This window comes from Rhinoderma darwinii, chromosome 3, assembly GCF_050947455.1.
Source record: "Rhinoderma darwinii isolate aRhiDar2 chromosome 3, aRhiDar2.hap1, whole genome shotgun sequence".
Classification (NCBI taxonomy): Eukaryota; Metazoa; Chordata; class Amphibia; order Anura; family Rhinodermatidae; genus Rhinoderma; species Rhinoderma darwinii.
Window position 1 is genome coordinate 367,007,943 of NC_134689.1, and position 21,330 is coordinate 367,029,272.

Genomic DNA, 21,330 nt, shown 5'->3' on the forward strand with positions numbered 1-21,330 from the left:
AGCATGAGTAAAAAGCTTACTTTCAATGTATATTGTGATTTTACAATGTTAATATATAAAAAATGCATAATAAACACAGTTTTTAATAAAATGATGGCCATTGAGTTTCTTTAAAAATGAAATCTGTTCATAAAATCTTAACACCAATCCAAAAAGGTACAATAATTCGGCCAAATAAAACTCTAGCTTTGTAATGGAGCAGAGGTGAAGTAGAAGGTTTGTGGAGCAGGTTCACCGAATTCATGATGAAAGATGATGACAACTGGAAAAAAAATAAAATGAATTTATCCTGAAATAGAAGTGATAGAAGTACTAAAATAGTTGTCGCCATCAACTTTAGACCTCATGCAAATGACAAAAGCAATGTTTCTAGTGGAGAACAGCTTTATACCTACAGCATCCGAAGCAGCATGCAATAATAGTTTTTTTGTTGATTTTTTACGGAATCTGAAAAAACACTCATATGCCTCTACTTTAAATCGGAGACAAAAGACGGAAAGGCCCCATAGAAGATCCGTATTACGGCTCTGTATTTTTTCTCACATATAAGATCCAAAGAGATGGACCTTATATATATATATATATATATACACACATATATATATATATATATATATATATATGCACATTATACATTCTTTAGTCCTCGTAAAAAAAAAACATTTATATACTGAAAAAAGGAGAAGTGCTTACAAAGATCTGAGTTTTGCTTTAGTCAGTAGCACAAGTGGGAGCTTCTGTCCTCATGAATGGCCTGGAGAGGTGGAATTTGGTGGACGTTTATATTATAAGGCATTGGATCTAAAACTGTCTATACACTGTCTGAGATGCAGATGTGAGGGAAGAGAGAGATCACGGATGTTGTCTTTGTTTCTGTGGAAGGCAGATAAGCCACTACCAAAATAAATATGAACATCCGTGAGAAATAGCTGCTGGCCAAAATGAGCAAGTGTATGGCCGGCTTAACTTTAGGTTTCCCCAATAGTCTGTAAGGGCGTGATCTGCAAGCACCCATACTCAGTCCCTTAAAAGTTGTAATATTATGTTGTGTATTAATGCACTGTTGAGAGAAATGTTACTGCGACTTTAAATGTGAAATACTGTAATGTGTTGAAACTGTATTGTGTGATTTATGCCATTGTACCCACGGAGTCCAGGCACCTTCTAGCACATAGAATAGGAGCTGGTGAACCATTGTGTCTCCCGTGTCACCATATGTGTATCGTTGATGACACCAGGAACGGGATACCTGGATGCCATCCCATAGAAGGAGGAGGTATCAGTCAGTAGGGACAATTTTCTTTATGCCCAGCATCTGACTTGGAGAGGACATTGTGGTGCAAGAAGCGTTGCACAGCAACCCATCTAGTAAGTCGAAAATATAGAAGTCAGCAGCCCTCAGGTAGATAAGTAGTCATTTCTTATATCCTCATTTTTAAACGGTGTCAGCAGCGTAAGGTTAAAGGCCCAAAAACTCCTGAAATGACCACGGACATAGAAGAAAAGATTGGAGCACTCGCCCAATGTGCAAATAAATAAGCGGTGTAGCTTTTATTCACCGAACCATGCAACGTTTCAACCCAACATGAGGTTTTTCAAGCCATTTTGCAAGTGTAAACAGTGAGCAGGCTATAAAGCTCGTGTGGTCGGTGGTCAGGTGACTTCTGGTGGCTTAGCACTTTACAAAGCATTAGTGAGGCCTCATCTAGAATATGCAGTTCAGTTCTGGGCTCCAGTTCATAGAAAGGATACCCCGGAGTTAGAAAAAATACAAAGAAGAGCAACAAAGCTAATAAGGGGCGCGGAGAATCTAAGTTATGAGGAAAGAGTAACATAATTAAATTGATTTGGTCTTGAAAAGAGACGACTAAGGGGGGACATGATTAACTTGTATAAGTATATAAATGGCCTAGACAAAAATATGGTGAAATCCTGTTCCATGAAAAATCCCCTCTAAAGACAAGGGGGCACTCCCTCCTTCCGGAGAACAAAAGGTTAAATCTCCAGAGGCGACAAAATTTCTTTACCATTAGGCTATGTTCACCTGCAGTGTTTTCAGGCGTTTTTCGGGGTCGTAAACACTTTCAGAAAGCGCCTGAAAAAACAGAAGCTGAACGCCTTCAACAAAACGGTGCATAAAAAAAACGTGCTTGTCAGTTCTTGAGCTGTTTTTGGAGCCGTTTTTCATAGAGTCAATAGAAAAACAGCTCCAAAAACGGCTCCAAAAAACACATAAAAAAAACGTTTGATGCATTCAAAACGGCTAAAAATCAGAGGCTGTTTTCCCTTGGAAACCGCTCCGTATTTTACAGCCGTTTTTACTTTAGCGTGTGAACATAGCCTAAGAACTGTGAATCAGTGTAATAGTCTACCAAAGGAGCTTTTTACTTTTTAGGGGAAAATGGTTAATGCCTTATGTGGTTTTTTTGTTTTTCTTACCTTCCTCTGGATCAATAGGGGTAAAAGATAGTTCTATGGTTTATCCCTTCCCTTCTCCCATCTCTTGGTTGAACTTGATGGATAAATGTATTTTTTTTCAACCCTACTATGTAACTATATGTAAACTGGGCAAGTTTCCATCTTTAGGGTATGTTCACATGGAGTATTTTCAGCCGTTTTCTTGGCCGTAAACGTCCCAAAAAATGGCTGAAAAATCGGAATGCCTCCAAACATCTACCCATTGATTTCAATGGGAAAAACAGCGTTCTGTTCCGACGGGGTGTTTTTTACGAAAATCCAGACGTTTTCTATTTTGTGTGTGCACATACCCTTAGTGTGAAAAATAGTAAACTTGTCTTCATGTGTAGCTATTGTCTAGAGTTACTAAACTCCTGTCCAATACTGAGAATCCTCCTAGTATAGGAGTCTTGTAACCCATGTTACCAAGAATAACACCTCTGAGGCTTTAGACATCATCCCTAACATCCCTAACATTCACATTTGAGTACTGCTATGTAAGAGAAATTCTAACTAACTAAAAATGCTATGGACTAAGGGTCTGTTAAAGAGACCCAAAATTACTTTATTTTTGAGAAAACGATATTGAATTTCACACAATTGATTATATACCCAAAATAATGTAGAATATTGATGGTCTCCTGAAGATGACACAGTAAAACTTGGCCATAGACTTAACCCCTTATTGACCACCAATACCACTTTTCACGGTGGTCACTAAGGGGTCTTAGGCTAGGCTGCTACCTTTTCATGGCAGCCTAGTCGAAGTCTGATGACAGCCGGGCTCCTGCTCCCAACGGTAGCGATTGAAGCTTACTTAGATCACGGCCATTTAAGCTCTTAAAGGGAATGTGTTGCCAGCAAAACATGTTTTTTTTTTTTTAGTTAAACAATTAGTGTATAGGTGATTAAACATTGTTCTAATTTTTTATTTTTTTTTCACGAGTCAGGAAATATTATAAATTGGATTCAATTTATAATATTTCCCAGCACTGGTCACTAGATGGAGCCATTCCCAAAATTGCAGCATTGCATGTGGTAAAGCAACCACATTGCTTTATGCTGCAAAATTGGGTAAAAATCCCTCGCTCTAGTGAGCTCTCAGAATCCCCCCCTCCTTTATCCTGGCTAGTGCCGGGAGAAACGAGGGGTTTGAACGGTCTAACCTCCTACACTGTGTGTCGCCATTTTTTGAGCTAACACACAGTGTAGTAGGTTTACATACAGTAGTAAACACACACTGAAACACGAACATACATAGAAATAACTTACCTGCTCCAGTCGCCGCCGCTCCCTCCGATCCATCCGCTCCGTCTGCTGCCGCTGCTCCATGTGCACAAGTCCGGAAGCCGCGACCGGAAGTAGTAATCTTACTGTCCGGCCGCGACTTCCGGACCACAAGAAAATGGCGCCGGACGGCGCGCATTTCAAATTGAACTGTGTGGGAGCGGCGCATGCGCCGTTCCCACACAGCGGCGTACATGATAGTGGATGGAACGGGCCCCGTTCGCAGTCCCTATGGGACTGGAGCTGCCGTATTCCATGTCTGTATGTGTCGTTAATCGACACATACAGAAATGGAAAAAAAAATGGCAGCCCCCATAGGGAAGAAAAAGTGTAAAAATAAAAAAAAGTAACACACAAACACACAAATTAATCCAAACGTTTTTAATAAAGCACTAACATCTTTAACATATTTAAAAAAAAAATTGGGTGACACTGTTCCTTTAAATGCGAAGGTCAATAGCGACCGCAGCATTTAAGTTGTTTACAGAGGGAAGAAGCTCCCTTTCTCACCCATCGGCAGCCCGCCTCTGATGGGGTGTCATGGCAGCCGGGGGACTAACAAAGGCCCCCAGGACTGACGTGCTATATGCCTATTAGGCCGTGCCAGAAGCATGGCCTAATAGAATGCCTGTGAGTTTTAGGGTATGTTCACACGGCCTATTTTTGGCCGTTTTTCGGGCCATAAATGCCCGAAAATCGGCCAATAAATCGGAAGCAGAATGCCTCCAAACATCTGCCCATTCATTTCAATCGTAAAAACTGCGTTCTGTTCCGACGGGCCGTTTTTTTACGCGGCCGTTTTGAAAAATGGCCGCGTAAAAAAACGATTGCAAAAAAGAAGTGCAGGTCACTTTTTGGGACGTTTTTGGAGCCGTTTTTCATAGACTCTATAGAAAACAGCTCCAAAAACGGCCGCAAAAAACGCAGCGAAAAACGCAGCGAAAATCACGAGTGGCTTAAAATACGTCTGAAAATATGGAGCTGTTTTCAAGAGAAAACAGCTCCTGATTTTCAGACGTTTTTGAGTTTGCGTGTGAACATACCCTTACACTGACAGGCAATAATACTTTGGTATACTAAGTATACCAAAGCATTATATCTGCTATCAAGATATCGCATAGTGAAGTCCCCTAGTGGGATTGAAAAAATAAGTAACTAATTTTAAATAAAAATTAGTAATAAAAATTACAATTAAAATTTTCCATTAAAATTTGATTTTTATTTAGTAGAAGTGTAAAAAATAAATAAAAGTACACATATATGGTATCGCCACGACCGCAATGACCTAAACAATAACATTAACATGTAATTTAAACCGCAAGGTGAACGCTGTAAAAAAAAACAATGGGGGAATTGCTATTTTTTTCAAATTATAAAAGTTAATTAATAAGTCCCATGAACTCCAAAAAAGTACCAATAAAAACTACGTCTCGTCCCGCAAAAAATAAGCCTACATATTACATTGACGGAAAAATAAAAAAAAGTTATGCAATAATTTTAGTTCAAGTATTTTTACTGTGCAAAAAGAGTAAAACCTAAACATATGTGGTATCGTCGTAATCGTACCGACCGACAGAATAAAGGAAACATGTTATTTATGCCGCACGTTGAACAGCGTAAATTTAAAACGCATAGAACAATGGTGGAATTGCGGTTTATTTTTCTATTCCCCCCAAAAAAGTTAATAAAAGTTAATCAAAAAATGATATGTACCCCAAAATGGTGCCATTAAAGAATACAACTAATCCCACAAAAAGTCCTCATACAGCTATGTCGACGGAAAAATAAAAAAGTTATAGCTCTTTAAATGCGACAAAAATAAATATAAAATAGGCTGGTCACTTTGTAAAACATTGATTAGAATAAATGTATAAGTCGATTTTTGTGAACTGTAGGCGTACCGAATAAACGCTGAAAATACTGTACGTGGCTATATTGAAAAGTAAAACATTCGGGGTGAAAGATCAGGATATGGAGATAAAGATCGAGCATTACTCACTAAGATAACAGGTTAACTGCAGTTTTCCCGAGAGTTGCCCACGGTGTAACACATTGTAAAACTTTCATCTGAACAATTGTAGATATATACAGCCTCATCGCCAGCTTTAGAACTGCACATTAGGACAGGAAATTCCTATTAATACATTCACAAGTAACGTCTGGTCATATACATGTACAGAACAATACAACAATGGTAGACTAGGAAGGGAGAGCCCTGAACATATAAGATTACAGTCTATAATGAGGGTCAAAGTGGAGGCGGTGAAGAAAGAAATGTTATTACCTAGTCCAAGAGATGCAGCACTGGTTGAGGGGGATATTTTGATCCGGGTTAGAAGATTTTCTTAAAAGGTGGATGTTCCAGGTGAATGTGAAGGGTTGAATGTCATGAGGAAGGAAGTCCCCAAAAAGTAAGACAGACCATGGAAGAATTTTCAGGATAGGAGTGCGGTGAGGAGATTATAAGAAAGGAGAAGGTTATCAGCAAACTCATAGTTGTGTGTGGGGCACTAAGAGAAGAACAATTGTGGCCGCTCCAAGAAGCTGTAAATGCCAGAGAACCAGCGAAGGATTCAGTCTTCTGCTCAGTCCCAACCCTAGGCACCACTTTCCTACATGACAGTATTACAGTAAGATATGTACCTTAGGTGGCGTATCTCCCATGTAATGATCAGTATAGGACTATTGTTTAAAGAGGCTCTGTCACCAGATTTTGAAACCCCTATCTGCTATTGCAGCAGATAGGCGCTGCAATATAGATTACAGTAACGTTTTTATTTTTTAAAAACGAGTATTTTTGGCCAAGTTATGACCATTTTTATATTTATGCAAATGAGGCTTGCAAAACTACGACTGGGCGTGTTTAAAAGTAAAAGTACAACTGGGCGTGTATTATGTGCGTACATCGGGGCGTGTTTACTACTTTTACTAGCTGGGCGTTGTGTATAGAAGTATCATCCACTTCTCTTCAGAACGCCCAGCTTCTGCCAGATCACGCTGTGTCGTCACTCACAGGTCCTGCATCGTGTCAGACGAGCGAGGACACATCGGCACCAGAGGCTACAGTTGATTCTGCAGCAGCATCAGCGTTTGCAGGTAAGTAGCTACATCGACTTACCTGCTAACGCCGATGCTGCTGCAGAATCAACTGAAGCCTCTGGTGCCGATGTGGCCGACACGATGCAGGACCTGTGAGTGACGTCACAGATCTGCACTGCCAGAAGCTGGGCGTTCTGAAGAGAAGTGGATGATACTTCTCGTCAGAACGCCCAGCTAGTAAAAGTATTAAAAACGCCCCGATGTACGCACATAATACACGCCCACTTGGACTTTTACTTTTAAACACACCCACTTGGACTTTTGCAAGCCTCATTTGCATAACTACAAAAATGGTCATAACTTGGCCAAAAATGCTCGTTTTTTAAAAATAAAAATGTTACTCTTATCTCCATTGCAGCGCCGATCTGCTGCAATAGCAGATAGGGGTTGCAAAATCTGGTGACAGAGCCTCTTTAAATAGGCAAAAAAAAGACCAAATAACATTCAAAAACATAGTAGAAACAGACCAGAAGCCAAGAACCTGTCGATGATTCCTAGAGTAAGGGCCAGTTTATAATAGACAAGGTATGCATGACATGTAAGCAGATCTAAGGGATTCAGGTGCTGAAGAAGATATATTGCAAACTTTGGGTTTATCTGCTGATCACTTCATCTACCGTTATTTCTAATTTAATACAAATAAAACAGGTAATATAACATTGCAATCATTATTTACAATTATCCCACACATTTTATTATACTTCGGACAGTTTTATCGGGTTGGGTAAAAGTGCTGGAGATAATGACCCTAAAACGGTGAACTTTCTACTACTAAGCTGAAATACTTCACGTATCCTGAAATTCCAGTTTTCTACGTACATTACAGAAGAACATAAAGGAGGGTGTGTTTGTGGAGGGAGGAAGCAAGAAAAAAATATCCAGGATTGCATAAGATCTTCACTTGCCTATAAAAGACGCTGGCCGGCTGTAAGGAGAAGAATCTAAAATTTTCAGAAGAGAAGTACATTTCTTGGACTTGCGAGGTAATGACTTCCTATTGTTCCCTATCTATTTTCCAGATATAATTGTATACATTATTGGCACACATTACATGGTCTGATTTTTGTGTTAAATATTTTATTTCTACAGACAATACAATGGCAGAAGTTCCAGAATTAAGTGATCTCCCTATGGACATCAGGTAATATTTTATACTCCTCTAGGTTTACAGTGATGTTTTTAGTTCTTTCTTACGTTTTAACATTAAAAAAAAGAGCCTAACAGCTACATGGAAACAGTCGACAAGCTGCTTACCTGCTGTTGACGGATCCGATTAGGACTTGTTTGAATACCTTGAACTCGGCTCAGTAACACATGAATATCTAGTTGTTAAAAGCACATTAAACACTTGCATTGGGTATTGGCTAGGCTGTGGGTATTAGGGGTATTAATGTGTTAATGAACCAATCAGAGACAGGCTAGTGACAACCGTGTCTATTATGCATAATAAGAGTAACAGATTCATTAAGGGTAAGGACACGTGTAGCAGTCAGAGGATCTCTAACTCTGGTGCAGCCGCTAAAGCCTGCAGACCTTCACAAGCATTTGAAAGCTGCGCCAATTTGCAGTATAATGATATGTCGGCGTGGTTTTTTAGATGCCGGATTTTCCTAACCCTAAAAACAAAATCGGTAATGTGGTTATATTAAGAAGCTAGGTTTTAAATTTACGCAATAATGCAGATGTAGGCAGCGTTTTCTGGAGACAGGGCGTAGAAGTAAAATAAATTAATAATAATAATCACAATAATGGCTTTACTGTGAAAATCAACATGCTTTTTAAATATTTTTAGTTTTCATTGTAATTAAATATAATTGTGTAATATACAATATATGGATCGATTGGATTTGGTTTCTTATGCACAATAACAAACCATTACACCTTTTTTTGTTTATTTAGTGAAAACGATGAAGAATTTTATGCCAATGACCTCCCCAGCACAATGAAGGTAAAATACACTTGACAATTCTGTTACTGTATTTTATGTATCAGCAAAACTTATTAAAGACGTTGTCTGGTTTCAAACACTTTCTAATATTCTATAAGGGAATTCTGAGATAATAGAGGGGGTTCCCTTGTTCAGGACCCACATCTATTTTGCCAAAGTGGAGAATGGCTATGAAGTGGATCTCTCACTCTGGAGGACCCAGCATGTCCATGCATTACATGGACAGCCCTAAGATTTCAATTTAGAACGGTGTAATGTTTCATTTTACCTGTGGTGGCGCTGCTGGGAAATTGAACATTTGCTGCCAGGTTCTCCTTACAGATTATAGCTGATCACTGGGGTAACAAGCAGCGAGACACGTTATTGTGAACTTATCACTAGAAGACCCTTCTAACAAAAATGGATTGTCCAAATATAGTAAGAAATTTAGAAATGATACATTTAGAATTTTATTTCGGTAACAGACAGCTGAAGGGCCTTGTCAAAAAGCAGCTGTCTGTCAACTGCAACTGCTCCTCTTTTCCCTTGCACCGTTTTAACAAATCTCCCACATTATGCTCATAACATACTACCTTTTTTTTTTCTTAAAGAGGTTCTCTGCATGGACAATCCCCATTTGTTAAAAGGGTCACATAACTATGAGCCTGACAAGTGTCCTCCTGCTGGGACCCCCAGCAATAAACCGTAATCTATGGTGAAACCTGGCAGTAACTGCTCAATCTCCCTGCAGCGACACTACAGGGGAAATTGGGCATTACACAGTGCCCATTCACATCAATGGGTTGCCTGTGTAATGCAGGACAGGAGAGGTCCTCCAGAGCGAGAGTCGCTCTTTGTAACCGCTCTTTGTAACCGCTCTATATTCTGGCCAAAAAATTAGGATCCTAAACAGGGGGGTCTATCTATTATTAACTCAGAAGTCCCTAATACAGGGTATGAAACGGTGTTTTCGAAATGAGATTATTCTGTATTACTACAATTCATATGATGTAAATAAAATATATGTGTGAAAGGGCCCCTTTAGGGACCTTTCGAATGACTATAAAATACCTACCAGAAAGGATGCTGAAAACATCTCATTCTATTTCACAGGTCAATAAGTATTCACACTGCCATGAAATCCGGTATACTTGCCTTTCCAAAATAAAACTGGATATAAGAAAGCCAGAAAAATCACTGCACTCGTTTAAGAAAGTGCTAGTACTTGCTACAGTTGTGGAAAAATTGAAGGGAGAATTTAACAATCAGCACTTTTTCTATGATAATGACCTGCTGAGTCCAGTCCAAGGTAAGATCATTTAAAGTTATATGTAGTTCACACACACACACTTTAAACAAGATGACCATAAAGGGTTAAATTAGCGGGTGTTAATAGCTCTCCTTATGTCTCTCCCCATACCAGAGTTTGGGGGGAGGCTGTATACTGTGTCTGACATCCAGCTGAATAGGACATTTGGGAGGAGCATTGTAAGGAGAGTCCTGTCAATCAGCCGTTCTCAGCCAATCATATCACGGGCAACTGATATCAGTATTAGTGTGATTTATAGGTTTCATTTCACCCCCTTTTCAAGACAACACCCTAAAATCCTTTTCCCCATTATTGGTTTAGTTGCTTGTAGTTTAAAATCATTCTAGCCTTGCAATAGTGATCAGCCCTCCATGTGCCGACTTCCATTTCAGCTTGTGGGAGATGTTGGGCAGTGGTGGAATAGTGCGTGTAGGTTCATACACAGCTGGAAAGAAGAGCTGCAGTGTAAAGTATGGGAGATGGATAATGGCCAGTAAAGCATGGAGAGGAGTAGCCTGATCCTCTGACATAATTAGAAACGAGAGAGTATATGGATTTGCGATTCCCAATAGACTACACTAAGCACAAGAGCTGGAGTCGATGAAAGGCAGCCAAGTTCTGCTGAACTTTTGGTTAATTTTTGGCATGGATTATTCTTTTTTACGTAGGCCGGAGATTAAATGATAAGGCTTTAACCTGATTTCTTTCTTTTAACAGAAAACATTACCTTCCGTGCAATCAAAGATGAAGAGGCCGCTATAACTAGGTTCCGATACAGTAAAACATCAGAGCACGTTATTCGAGATTTAAACAGAAAATCCTTAAAATTGGAAGGCAACGACTCTATTGTAGCCTCATTTTTAGCAGGGGAGAATCTTGATCAGGAATGTAAGTCTTATAAACATTTAATATTATAATACTGACAGTTTAAAGTGCTTGAACTTTTTATAAAAATGGGAATGGAGCTTTATCTTTGGAAACAATCAGCCAATACCGTGCAGGGCAATTTCTGCACTTGCTACACTGGTCTTCAGACAAAATTTCGGACCCTCCTCTGGGAGCCTAAGTTGAAAGCTACTATGTATCAGCGGCTCCTCTTCTGGCCCACCCGGCCCATCCATTAATTTGAATGGCCGCCATGTAATATTACACTTCCCATGCAGTGACTGCTCCAGGAAAATGTATGGCTGACCCCAACTTTTTCAGACTCCGAACCCAAAAAGCCCCAAGAACCTCTCTTTTTTTTTTTTTTAGAGAATGCACATTTGTCTACACTGCTTATTACATTGGCTTTCTCCAGTCAAACACAAAAGCTGTGCAAACCAAATTACAATATTATCAGCCCCTGCAGCCATGTTTCGACATTCAGAGGAACGTTTTCCCAGAAGAATGTAGACTGTTGGGTCTCATGCACACAGCAAAGCTTTGTAGGCACCACAGAGGGTGGGGGCACCATGCAGTGGCACACAAAGTCCCTATGTGTCTGTATTATGGAGCTGCATGCACTCCATGTGCCAGAGCATGGTGCCCCCACCCCGTAAGGCAACGCTTCTAGGGGAAAATACCTCCATAATATGGGATGCAACGGCACATGCCACGATTTTTGTTTCTTACAGACTTTTAATGACTTAAAAAAACCAAAACCCTCCATGTGCCTTTGTATGAAATCTGATGCCAATTGAGGTACAGTGAGAGCCCACAGATTTCTATGGGGGCCATATTACGGATCCTTCTACCACAGAGGTGTAATACGGCTGTGAGCAGGAGACATTATAGAAGCATGGTGTGACTAACGCCATATAAAATACCCAATGGTTTTGGAATGAGATGTTCTTCAAGCATTAATGGTCGAGCAGTATATAATCAGAGGTCCTGCTGACACGTTCTCTTATATATCGTGTGTGTGACATAGGAAAGTAGGAAGAACAGTGTATCACTTAAAATCTCTCTTTCTTTGCAGTAAAGATAAATGTGGACACCTACCTTGAAGGAAAACCCAATAAGGAGAAACTTCCCGTCACCCTGAGTATTGCCAGTCGCAAACTCTATTTTTGCTGCGCTGCAGAAGGGACCACAAATCGGGTTCTCTGTCTGACGGTGAGCATGCTTAAAGGGGTTTACCAAGATACATGTTATATTGTAAATTAACCTAAGTTCTACTCCACACTAACATTGTGATTTACTTACTTTTTGAAAAGTGCCCAGTTTCTTGCCTATCCCCGCATGTCATGTGACCTGCGACGACACATTTTCTTCGGCTTCTAGTGGCATGCTGTTTACCGATAGCATGGTCTAGGAGCCAACAGTCCTAGCCGAGTATACGTCACGTCACTAGTGACGTTCTGTTTCACAACCGGGAACGTGCATGCGCGGTCCCTAGATTTATCAGGGCATCCGCTGATATGTTTAGCCAGTGCAAAGCCTTTTCTGAAATTAAGTCTCAGCAGGAAGCTGAACAAACACACCAAGTCAACAAATGGTCAAGAACAGGGAATGAGTAGTAGTAAGAGACGATTTTTTGGATAGAAATATTGTGATGTCAACTTTAGTCGGGAAATCAGTTTTGTCTAGGTTTTTTTTTTTTTTAGGGGGATCTCGGAAAACCCCTTTAAATGTCCAGCTGACAATTGGAAGCATCTGACCTAAAAATAATGGTTTTCTTCTTAAAGGGTTTTTCCCATCTTATAAAGTCATGACATATCACTAGCATATGCCATCACTCTATGATCGGTGGGGGGTCCAACCTCTGGAGCTCCACTGATCCTGAGAATGAAGGGGCCGTAGCGCTAATTTACTTCTAAGTTTATTCTGCATGGCGCGACTCCTGGCCACCGGGCTGTGCAGGGAACTGCAGCCAACCCATTCACTTAAAGGGCCGCGTTGCAGTTCTCTTCACAGCGGGTGGTCGGGCTGCCGATGTACAGGGAAAAACAGTGCAGGAGATGAAGTGCTAAATCACTGATGTGGTCTCTTTAATGTCAAGATCGCTGAGGGTCCCAGAGGTCGGACCCTCACCGATCATAAAGAAATGGCATGTCCAAATCTAAGTCACACAGTTAAAAAAACATATACATTTTTACTAGAAAATCTACCCCTCAGATATCACCTGCCACTATATTCCAGAATGGCTGATGTCCTGTCTGGGTGACCACCATTTTAGCAAAAATAGCTACATATAAAAGGGGTCAAAGGAAATCCTGTCTGCTATACAATACACTGCCTTTCCATGTTGCACAGGCATGTTTTAGGTCCCCCTCACTCATGCAGCAGGAAACATGAGTGTGCTGAGAGGAAAGCTTAAAGAGAACCTGTCTTTATGTAATACTTACTACAACAAGGAGATTCATGTGATACCCTAAAGTGAAGAAATCTTCGACTGCCAATGTAGCCTGAAATAATTATATGAGAAGCCGCATGTTTCAAAGAGGAGCTATTATCTCTCCTGACACGTCTGTTTTAGTAAATACTTGCATTGCCTAATAAACAATTCATCTTTTGTTAGAACTCTGTTATTCCTACTGGAAATGTATTCATTGACAACAGTATCTACATAGTTTCCAATCAGTGGTTATGCCCAGTTGTCAAAATATTTACAAATTTCCAGGAGGAATAACTGAGGAACAGCACAAAAAGAAGTATTTACTAAAGCAGACATGTCAGGAGAGCTGACAGGTCCTCTTTCATTTTCAGTTGTATGTTATTTCCGGAATCTGAGTTAAACTTATCATTTGTGTCTTTCATTTAGAAAGTCGACGACATAAAAGGAAAAGTGGACGATGACTTGTCACCCTTCATCTTCTACTACAGAAAAGTTGACAATCAGCACAATACCTTTGAATCAGCAGAGTTCCCTGGTTATTATATAAGCACATCTCAAACAGGGGGTGAGAAATTGCAAATGAAGCCAGAAAACGATCACGTCTTCCGGAGGGAGTTCACAATGACCCCAAGATTAGTTTGAGATGCAGCCACTTATATGTATGTACTATGTACAGAGAGGGATCATTCTTCTAGTCTAGGGCTTCTCCACCTTTTTCTTCTGGGACCTCAACAGCCAATCCATGGTGACACCAAGGTCCCCACATCCATGCAAAAGAGGAACATGGAAATCAGGTGTGGATAATGTGTTACAGCAATTTCCGTAGGTCCCACTGTGCCGCCATAACAGTGCCAACCACAGTACTCGCAACGGTATCTTCAGTAACAGCCACTGTGCTCCTAGTCAGTGCAAAACTTTCCATGTAGCTGTGTGCACACCCAGAAGGCTGAAGGGGCTTCACTAATCCTGATGGCCTAAACACTCAAAGCTTGCACCCCCGATACCCTATTTGGTGCCCGAATCTATGGAATGGCACCTGTACAGGGTACAGCTCAATTCCTTGCTTACTACAGCTACCCTAGTTGAGTTGTCTGATTTAGGCAACAGTGTGGTAGTGTTATTTGTACACTGTAGGATTGTATTATTTGGGCACTATATGGTACACCATAAGAAAGGGTTTCACTGAAAGGCACTGCAATGGGCACCATCCAACCTAAGGAACGCCAGTTCCACGCTCCTGCACACTTGTAAATTGTGTTCCTGTGCCAATGTGCACGTTCATATATGGGACACGTGTCATGTCCTGGGACAGCGGGACTGTCCTCCTGGATCTGGGGCACTTTAGAGGCATGCTGCGTCTTATCCAGAACTATGGGGTGCCTGGGGTCACCGTAGAGTCCCTCCTCACAGTTTGAGAAGCAATATTCTAGTCTGTTACCTATGAGGTGTCCTTCAGAAGTAACAGAGTCTGCTGTATTAACCTGAACTTTCATAAAGTTTAAATTCTCAGTCAGTGAACAAATATTTACCTCAATAATGAGTTCATGTTATTTATAGCCTTATTTAATAATAATAATAATAATAATAATAATAATAATAATAATAAGTACTGTTTTATGACGTAACAGCTTATAATATTTTACTATGTTTTTGTGTTGTATTTATTTTATATATTATTTGTAACTTCTGTTTTTATAAAAAAAAAAAAAAAAGAAGAAATAAAACACTAAGATTCAAAATTGTATCTGTGATGATATTATCTAATGGCGTAAAAACAATATGGTGGGGAACACGTGTGGAAACTTTCACCGTTTTTTTGTGTGAATCTGGATTTGCGTGGAAGTCACTGATTCGCAGATAATTGGGATGCCTTGACGAACTGATTTGCTAGGTTTGAGATTAGTATTTGGCGAATTTATGAGAGTAATAGGCAAATCATTTCTTCTATTGTATTCTATGGACCAGCAAATCAGGCAAAACTGGCATTCGCTCTCCCCTGATTGGAACCTATTACGTTTAGTTTAGATGTTTGGAAGTTATGGCTTCCATAAAATAAATCCTTAAAGGGAAGGTGTCATGATTTTTTTATTATTATTATTATTTTGCTTTTAACCCCTTCCCCCTGCTTGCATTCTGGGCCCTAATGACCAAGCCATTTTTTACATTTTTCCATCGTCACATTCGAAGAGCTCTAACTTTTTTATTTTTGCGTCGACATAGCTGTATAAGGTCTTGTTTTTTGCGGGACAAGTTGTACTTTTTAATAGCACCATTTTGGGGTACATATAATTTATTCATTAACTTTTATTAACTTTTTTTTGGGGAGGATACGTAGTTTACCGTGTGATATAAATAACACAATAACTTTATTCAACGGGTTGTTATGATTGCAAAGATACCAAATTTGTATAAAAACACTTTTTTTTCAAAGTTATTTGTTTCTATGTCTCCATATTTGAAGAGCCATAACTTTTTTATTGTTCCGCCGATGCAGTTGTATGAGGGCTTTTTTTTTTGCGGGACGACTTGTAGTTTTTATTGGTACCATTTTGGAGTAGATGCGACTTTTTGATCACTTTTTATCACATTTTTCTTAAAGTCAGGATTAACAGAAAACAGCAATTTTTCCATTGTTTTTAATTATTTTTTTTACGGCGTTCACCGTGCGGGTTAAATAATGTAACAGCTTTATAGTCGGGGTCGTTACGGACGCGGCGATACCAAATATGTGTAACTTTTTTGCTTTATTGTGTTTTTTTAATAGTAAAGCATTTTGTAATGGGAAAAAGTGGGTTTTTCTTTTTTTTTTTCACATTTTTTTTTATTAACTTTATTCAACTTTTTTTTACTTTTTTTACTAGGCCCACTAGGGGACTTTAATATTCGATCATCCGATCGCTTTTTTAATACACTGTAACACTTTTGTATTGCAGTGTATTACTGCCTGTCCGGCATGAACTAGCAGGCATTTACTACAGGCAGACCTGGGGGCCTTTATTAGGCCCCCGGCTGCCATCGGAGACACAGAGACTCGGTGATCTTATTGCCGGGTGTCGGTGGGGGAGAGAGGGAGCTCCCTCCCTCTGTCCAAAACCACTCAGATGTGGCGCACGCTATTGAGCACCGCATCTGAGGGGTTAAACGGGTGAGATTGATACGAATATCGATCTCACACGTTCGAGCAGGGACACCCCCAGCCCTCAGCTACATCTGGCAGCTGAGAGCAGGGAGATTTATCGGCTCCCTGCTCTGTTTATTTTATTCTGATGCAGCGCCGTGAAACGGCTATTGCATAAGAATAAAGGCCATTAGTGGCCGCCGTGAAAAGGCTTATCGGTGGTCATTAAGGGGTTAATATAATGTGAACAAAAATTTTATTTATATGTGTTGTCACTTTCTACTTTTTAATGTATTCATACTTTTACTTCTCTATGGGGGCTGACATTTTTTTTTCATCTTTGTATGTGTCGATTAACGACACATACAGAGATGGAATACGGCAGCTACAGTGCATAGGAGTCAATGAACGGCTCCCGTCTATTACCTCTGCTCTCTGGCTCTGTACTGCACAGACGCAGGTCAGAGTCACACAGCAGAGCAGCTGTTTGTAGGGAGATAGCAGGCGCCATTATGAAGACTGGCTGAACTGCAAGTAAGATGTGTGTCTCTGTCTGTCCCTCTCTCTCTCTCATAGACCCCCGCTCTCGTGAACCCCGACGGCCCCCCCCCCCCCCGTCGCTAGATGTATTGCCAGTGTGGACGGTGTGCGGAGCTAAGCTTGTCAGATGTAGTAGTGCTGAGTGTGTGTCTCTGTCTGTCCCTCTCTCACAGACCCCCGATGAGTGTCTGTGTAGCAGAGCTGAGTGTGTGTATGTATGTATGTAGCAGTGCTCAGTGTGTGTGTATGTATGTAGAAGTGCTGAGTGTGTGTCTGTATGTAGCAGTGCTGAGTGTGTGTGTCTGTATGCAGCAGTGCTGAGTGTGTGTGTCTGTATGCAGCAGTGCTGAGTGGGTGTGTGTGTGTGTGTGTGTGTGTGTGTGTGTGCGTGCGTGCGTGTGTGTCTATGTATTAGTGCTGACTGTGTGTGTGTGTGTGTGTGTGTGTGTGTCTGTATGTAGTAGTGCTGAGTGCGTGTGTCTGTGTATTAGAGCCGAGTGTGTGTCTATGTAGCAGAGTTGAGTGTGTGTCTGTGTACTAGAGCTGAGTGTGTGTGTGTGTGTCTGTGTACTAGAGCTGAGTGTGTGTGTCTGTGTAGCAGTGCTGAGTGTTTGTGTGTGTGTGTGTGTGTGTGTGTGTGTGTGTGTGTGTGTGTGTGTGTGTGTGTGTGTGTGTGTGTGTGTGTGTGTGTGTGTGTGTGTGTGTGTAGAAGAGCGGAGTATGCACGGGCGCCGCTAAAACTTCATAGCCGCTTATCAGCTGTTTTGAAGAATCAGCGGCGAGCACCCCCCCCCCCCCAAACATGCAAAATCAAGTGTAATCAAGCGTTTTTTAATGCGGTTTTTGGAACGTAAAATGCGGGGGAAAAAAACGTGTCAAATACACGCCGTGTGAACCTGTCAACTGAAAAGTCATTCACTTCACTTTCATCATTCTAAGGGTATGTTCACACACAGTGTTTTCAGCCATTTTTCGGGCCGTAAACGTCCCGAAAAACCGGAAACTGAACGCCTACAAACATCTGCCCATTGGTTTCAATAGGAAATACGGCGTTCTGTTCCGACGGGGGATTTTTTACGCGGCCGTTTTCCAAAAACAGTACGTAAAAAGACGCCCGCCAAAAAGAAGTGCATATCACTTCTTTGGACGTTTTTGGAGCAGTTTTTCATTGACTCTATAGAAAAACAGCGCCAAAAACGCGAGTTTGATTAAAAAATGGCTGAAAATCAGGAGCTCTTTTCCCTTAGTTTAGTAAGCGTGTGAACATACCCGTAGCCTTATGATGTGTCCTATAGCTTCTGCCAGCTGCAGAATCACACCCAACATGGCAGCCGGACACTGCTTAGCAATTTGAAGACACCTTTTCCTGGCTTGTAGGAGGGGGGGGGGGGTTGAGATTCCCTCCCACAATTACAGCAGCTGTGAGTCAGGTTGCTTTGCCTTATTCACCTGGCTGTAATTCTGGGAAGTGCTCCCTCTGGTGGCCAACATAGGAAGACATGTCAAATTATTATTTAATTTTTAATACTTCCCACCATGTGCAGGAAAAAAAATACAGCAAAAAACTTAGAAAATATAATAGAAATAAGTAACTTATTTTAAAAAAAAAGTTTCATTTGCGACACATTCCCTTTAAAGGGTAACTAAACTTTCAGAAAACTTTTGACATGTCATAGTGACATGTCAAAAGTTTTGATCGGTGTGGGTCCGATCTCTGAGACCCCCATCGATCGCTAAAACGAAGCAGCAGAAGCGCTCACGTAAGGTCTGAGCCACTTGGTTTCTCATCGGCTTTTCTCAGAAAGCCGAGCAGTTGGTGCGTGGGCCCATAGACTTTCTATTGAGCCCGTACACCAATTGCTCAGCTTTCCAAGAAAAGTCGATCAGAAAAGTGGTTCAGCGTTATCCCGAATGTTTCTACCGCTTCATTTTAGCGATCGGTGGGGTCTGAGTGCTCGGACCCCCACCGATCAAAACTTCTGACATGTCATTATGGCATGTCAGAAGTTTTCTGAAAGTTTAGTTACCCTTTAATATTTACCGTCATAGGGATTTCTTATGTGAATATATGATAATTCCTATTATTATCATCAAATCTGACATATTGATTATTAAAGGGGTTATTGGGAAAGTGAACATTTTTTATATGGGGCTGCAAATGAAATAAAACAAAAAAGCAATACTGGCTATCATTGCCCCCGGCGATCCAGTGCTGACGCTCTGGCGGCACTCCCAGTGATTGTTTACATGTATGTGGCATGTGACCCCCTGCAGCCAATCAGAGGTTTCAGTGGCCATATGTTGTACTACAGCAATTATGCCAGAAATACAATTCGTCACCAGAGAGCCCCCGCTGATGATTGTTTGCAACATTTACATGCTACGTGCATGTAAACAAGCACCAGGACTCCTGACGTACCTCCATATGTTTCTGATTTCATACAGAGGTTTTATTCTGTCAGATTCCATACGCATACTTCCCAACTGTCCCAGATTCAGCTGGACCGTCCTGGATTCCGGGCGGTGTCCCGCTGTCATCCGGCCATGATATGCCCCGGTGTCAACTGTACCTGCGTCCTCAGGCCGCAGATAAAATTTAATCCAATGCTGAAGAAAGGAACCGTCAGCTCCCTGATTCAGCATTCACTGTATGAAAAGAACGTGAGCTGCTCAGCACAGACAGGCACAATGCAGTGACGTCATCGCGCCTGTCTGCGTCAAGCCACTCATAGTACAGAGTGGAGGAGCACTGCCGGGCACAGCGCTACTTTATGCACTGAGCCCGGGGAAGCCCTTGACTTCAATGTCCATATATGGATAGTAATGTCGGGCTTTCAACTATGGAGTCCCAGACCAGAGCAACACAAGCTCTCAGGCCAAGGACTCCTGTTTTGGGAAAGCCATACATGGAGAGTGACGTCAGTGGGTCCTCCAGAAGCAGACTCCCCGGCCAGAGCGTTGCCGACTCTCTGGCCGGGTATTCCGGCATCTCAAAGCCCCTAACATCACTGTCCATATATGGATTGTGATGTCAGGGGCTCCTCCTGGAGAGGAATCTCAAGCCGATGCTCTGGCCAGGGATTCTGCTCCTGGAGATGTCCCTGGCGTCACAATCCATTTATGGACACTGACGTCAGGGCTCTTCCTAAAGCGGAGTCCCCGGCCAGAGCGTGGCCGATGCTCTGGCTTGGGATTCCGCTCCTAGAGGGAGCCCCTACAGAGGTGGCGCTATCTTCAATGGGGTGTGGCACTATCTACATGGGCACTGTGCGTTGCACTATGTAGGCACTAGCACTTTATATGTGGGCACTGGCACTAGGGGCAGCTAAGAGGGCATTATACTCTATAGGGGCAGCTTATACTGTATGGGGGCAGCTAAGGGATCATTATACTGTGTAGTGGGAGCTAAGGAGACATTATACTGTATGGTGGCAGGTAAGGGGGCATTATACTGTATGAGGACAGCTAAGGGGGAATTATGCTGTATGGGGAAGCAATAAGGGCATTATACTGTATGGGGCAGTTATTTGGCAAACTGTGGGGAGGGACTATGGGAGCATGATACTGTGAAAAATCGTGAGCAGAACGCATCCAAACATCTGCCCATTGATTTCAATGGCAAAAACTGCGTTCTCCTCCGACGGGCCGTTTTTTAAATGCAGGTCACAGCTCCAAAAACGGACATAAAAACTGCAGAGAAAAACACAAGTTGCTAAAAAAAAAAGTCTGAAAATCAGGAGCGGTTTTCCCTTGAAAACAGCTCCGTATTTTCAGACGTTTTTGGTTAAGCGTGTGAGCATACCCTAAGGCTGGATTCACACGAGGATGTTCGGTCCGTAATGGACGGAACGTATTTCGGCTGCAAGTCCCGGACTGAACACAGTTCAGGGAGCCGGGCTCCTAGCATTATAGTTATGTACGATGCTAGGAGTCCCTGCCTCGCTGCAGGACAACTGTCCCGTACTGTAATCATGTTTTCAGTACGGACAGTAGTTCCACGGAGAGGCAGGGACTCCTAGCGTCGTACATCACTATGATGCTAGGAGCCCGGCTCCCTGCACTGTGTTCAGTCCGGAACTTGCAGCCGAAATACGTTCCGTCCATTACGGACCGAACATCCTCGTGTGAATCCAGCCTTAGTGTCACACATGCTGCAATACAATGAACAATATCAGCTGTAGAAATCATAGGTATATCTAGTGCAATATATCACAACAATCCTGAAGCGGTTGAGGAAGATAGAACAACACCTCCTGCTAGCATGTGTGGCTGCG

At 41.6% G+C, this 21,330-nt stretch overlaps 1 protein-coding gene across 1 annotated transcript; it reads left to right on the forward strand.

Moving 5' to 3' along the window:
* Positions 1 to 7,936: 7,936 nt before the first annotated feature.
* Positions 7,937 to 14,879, forward strand: LOC142748263 (interleukin-1 beta-like). Its single transcript, XM_075855365.1, has 6 exons — positions 7,937 to 7,984; positions 8,743 to 8,791; positions 9,884 to 10,079; positions 10,797 to 10,967; positions 12,040 to 12,176; positions 13,825 to 14,879. The coding sequence occupies exons 1-6, from the start codon at positions 7,941 to 7,943 to the stop codon at positions 14,038 to 14,040; spliced, it is 813 nt and encodes a 270-aa protein (XP_075711480.1). The 5' UTR covers positions 7,937 to 7,940; the 3' UTR covers positions 14,041 to 14,879.
* The last annotated feature ends 6,451 nt before the right edge of the window (positions 14,880 to 21,330 follow it).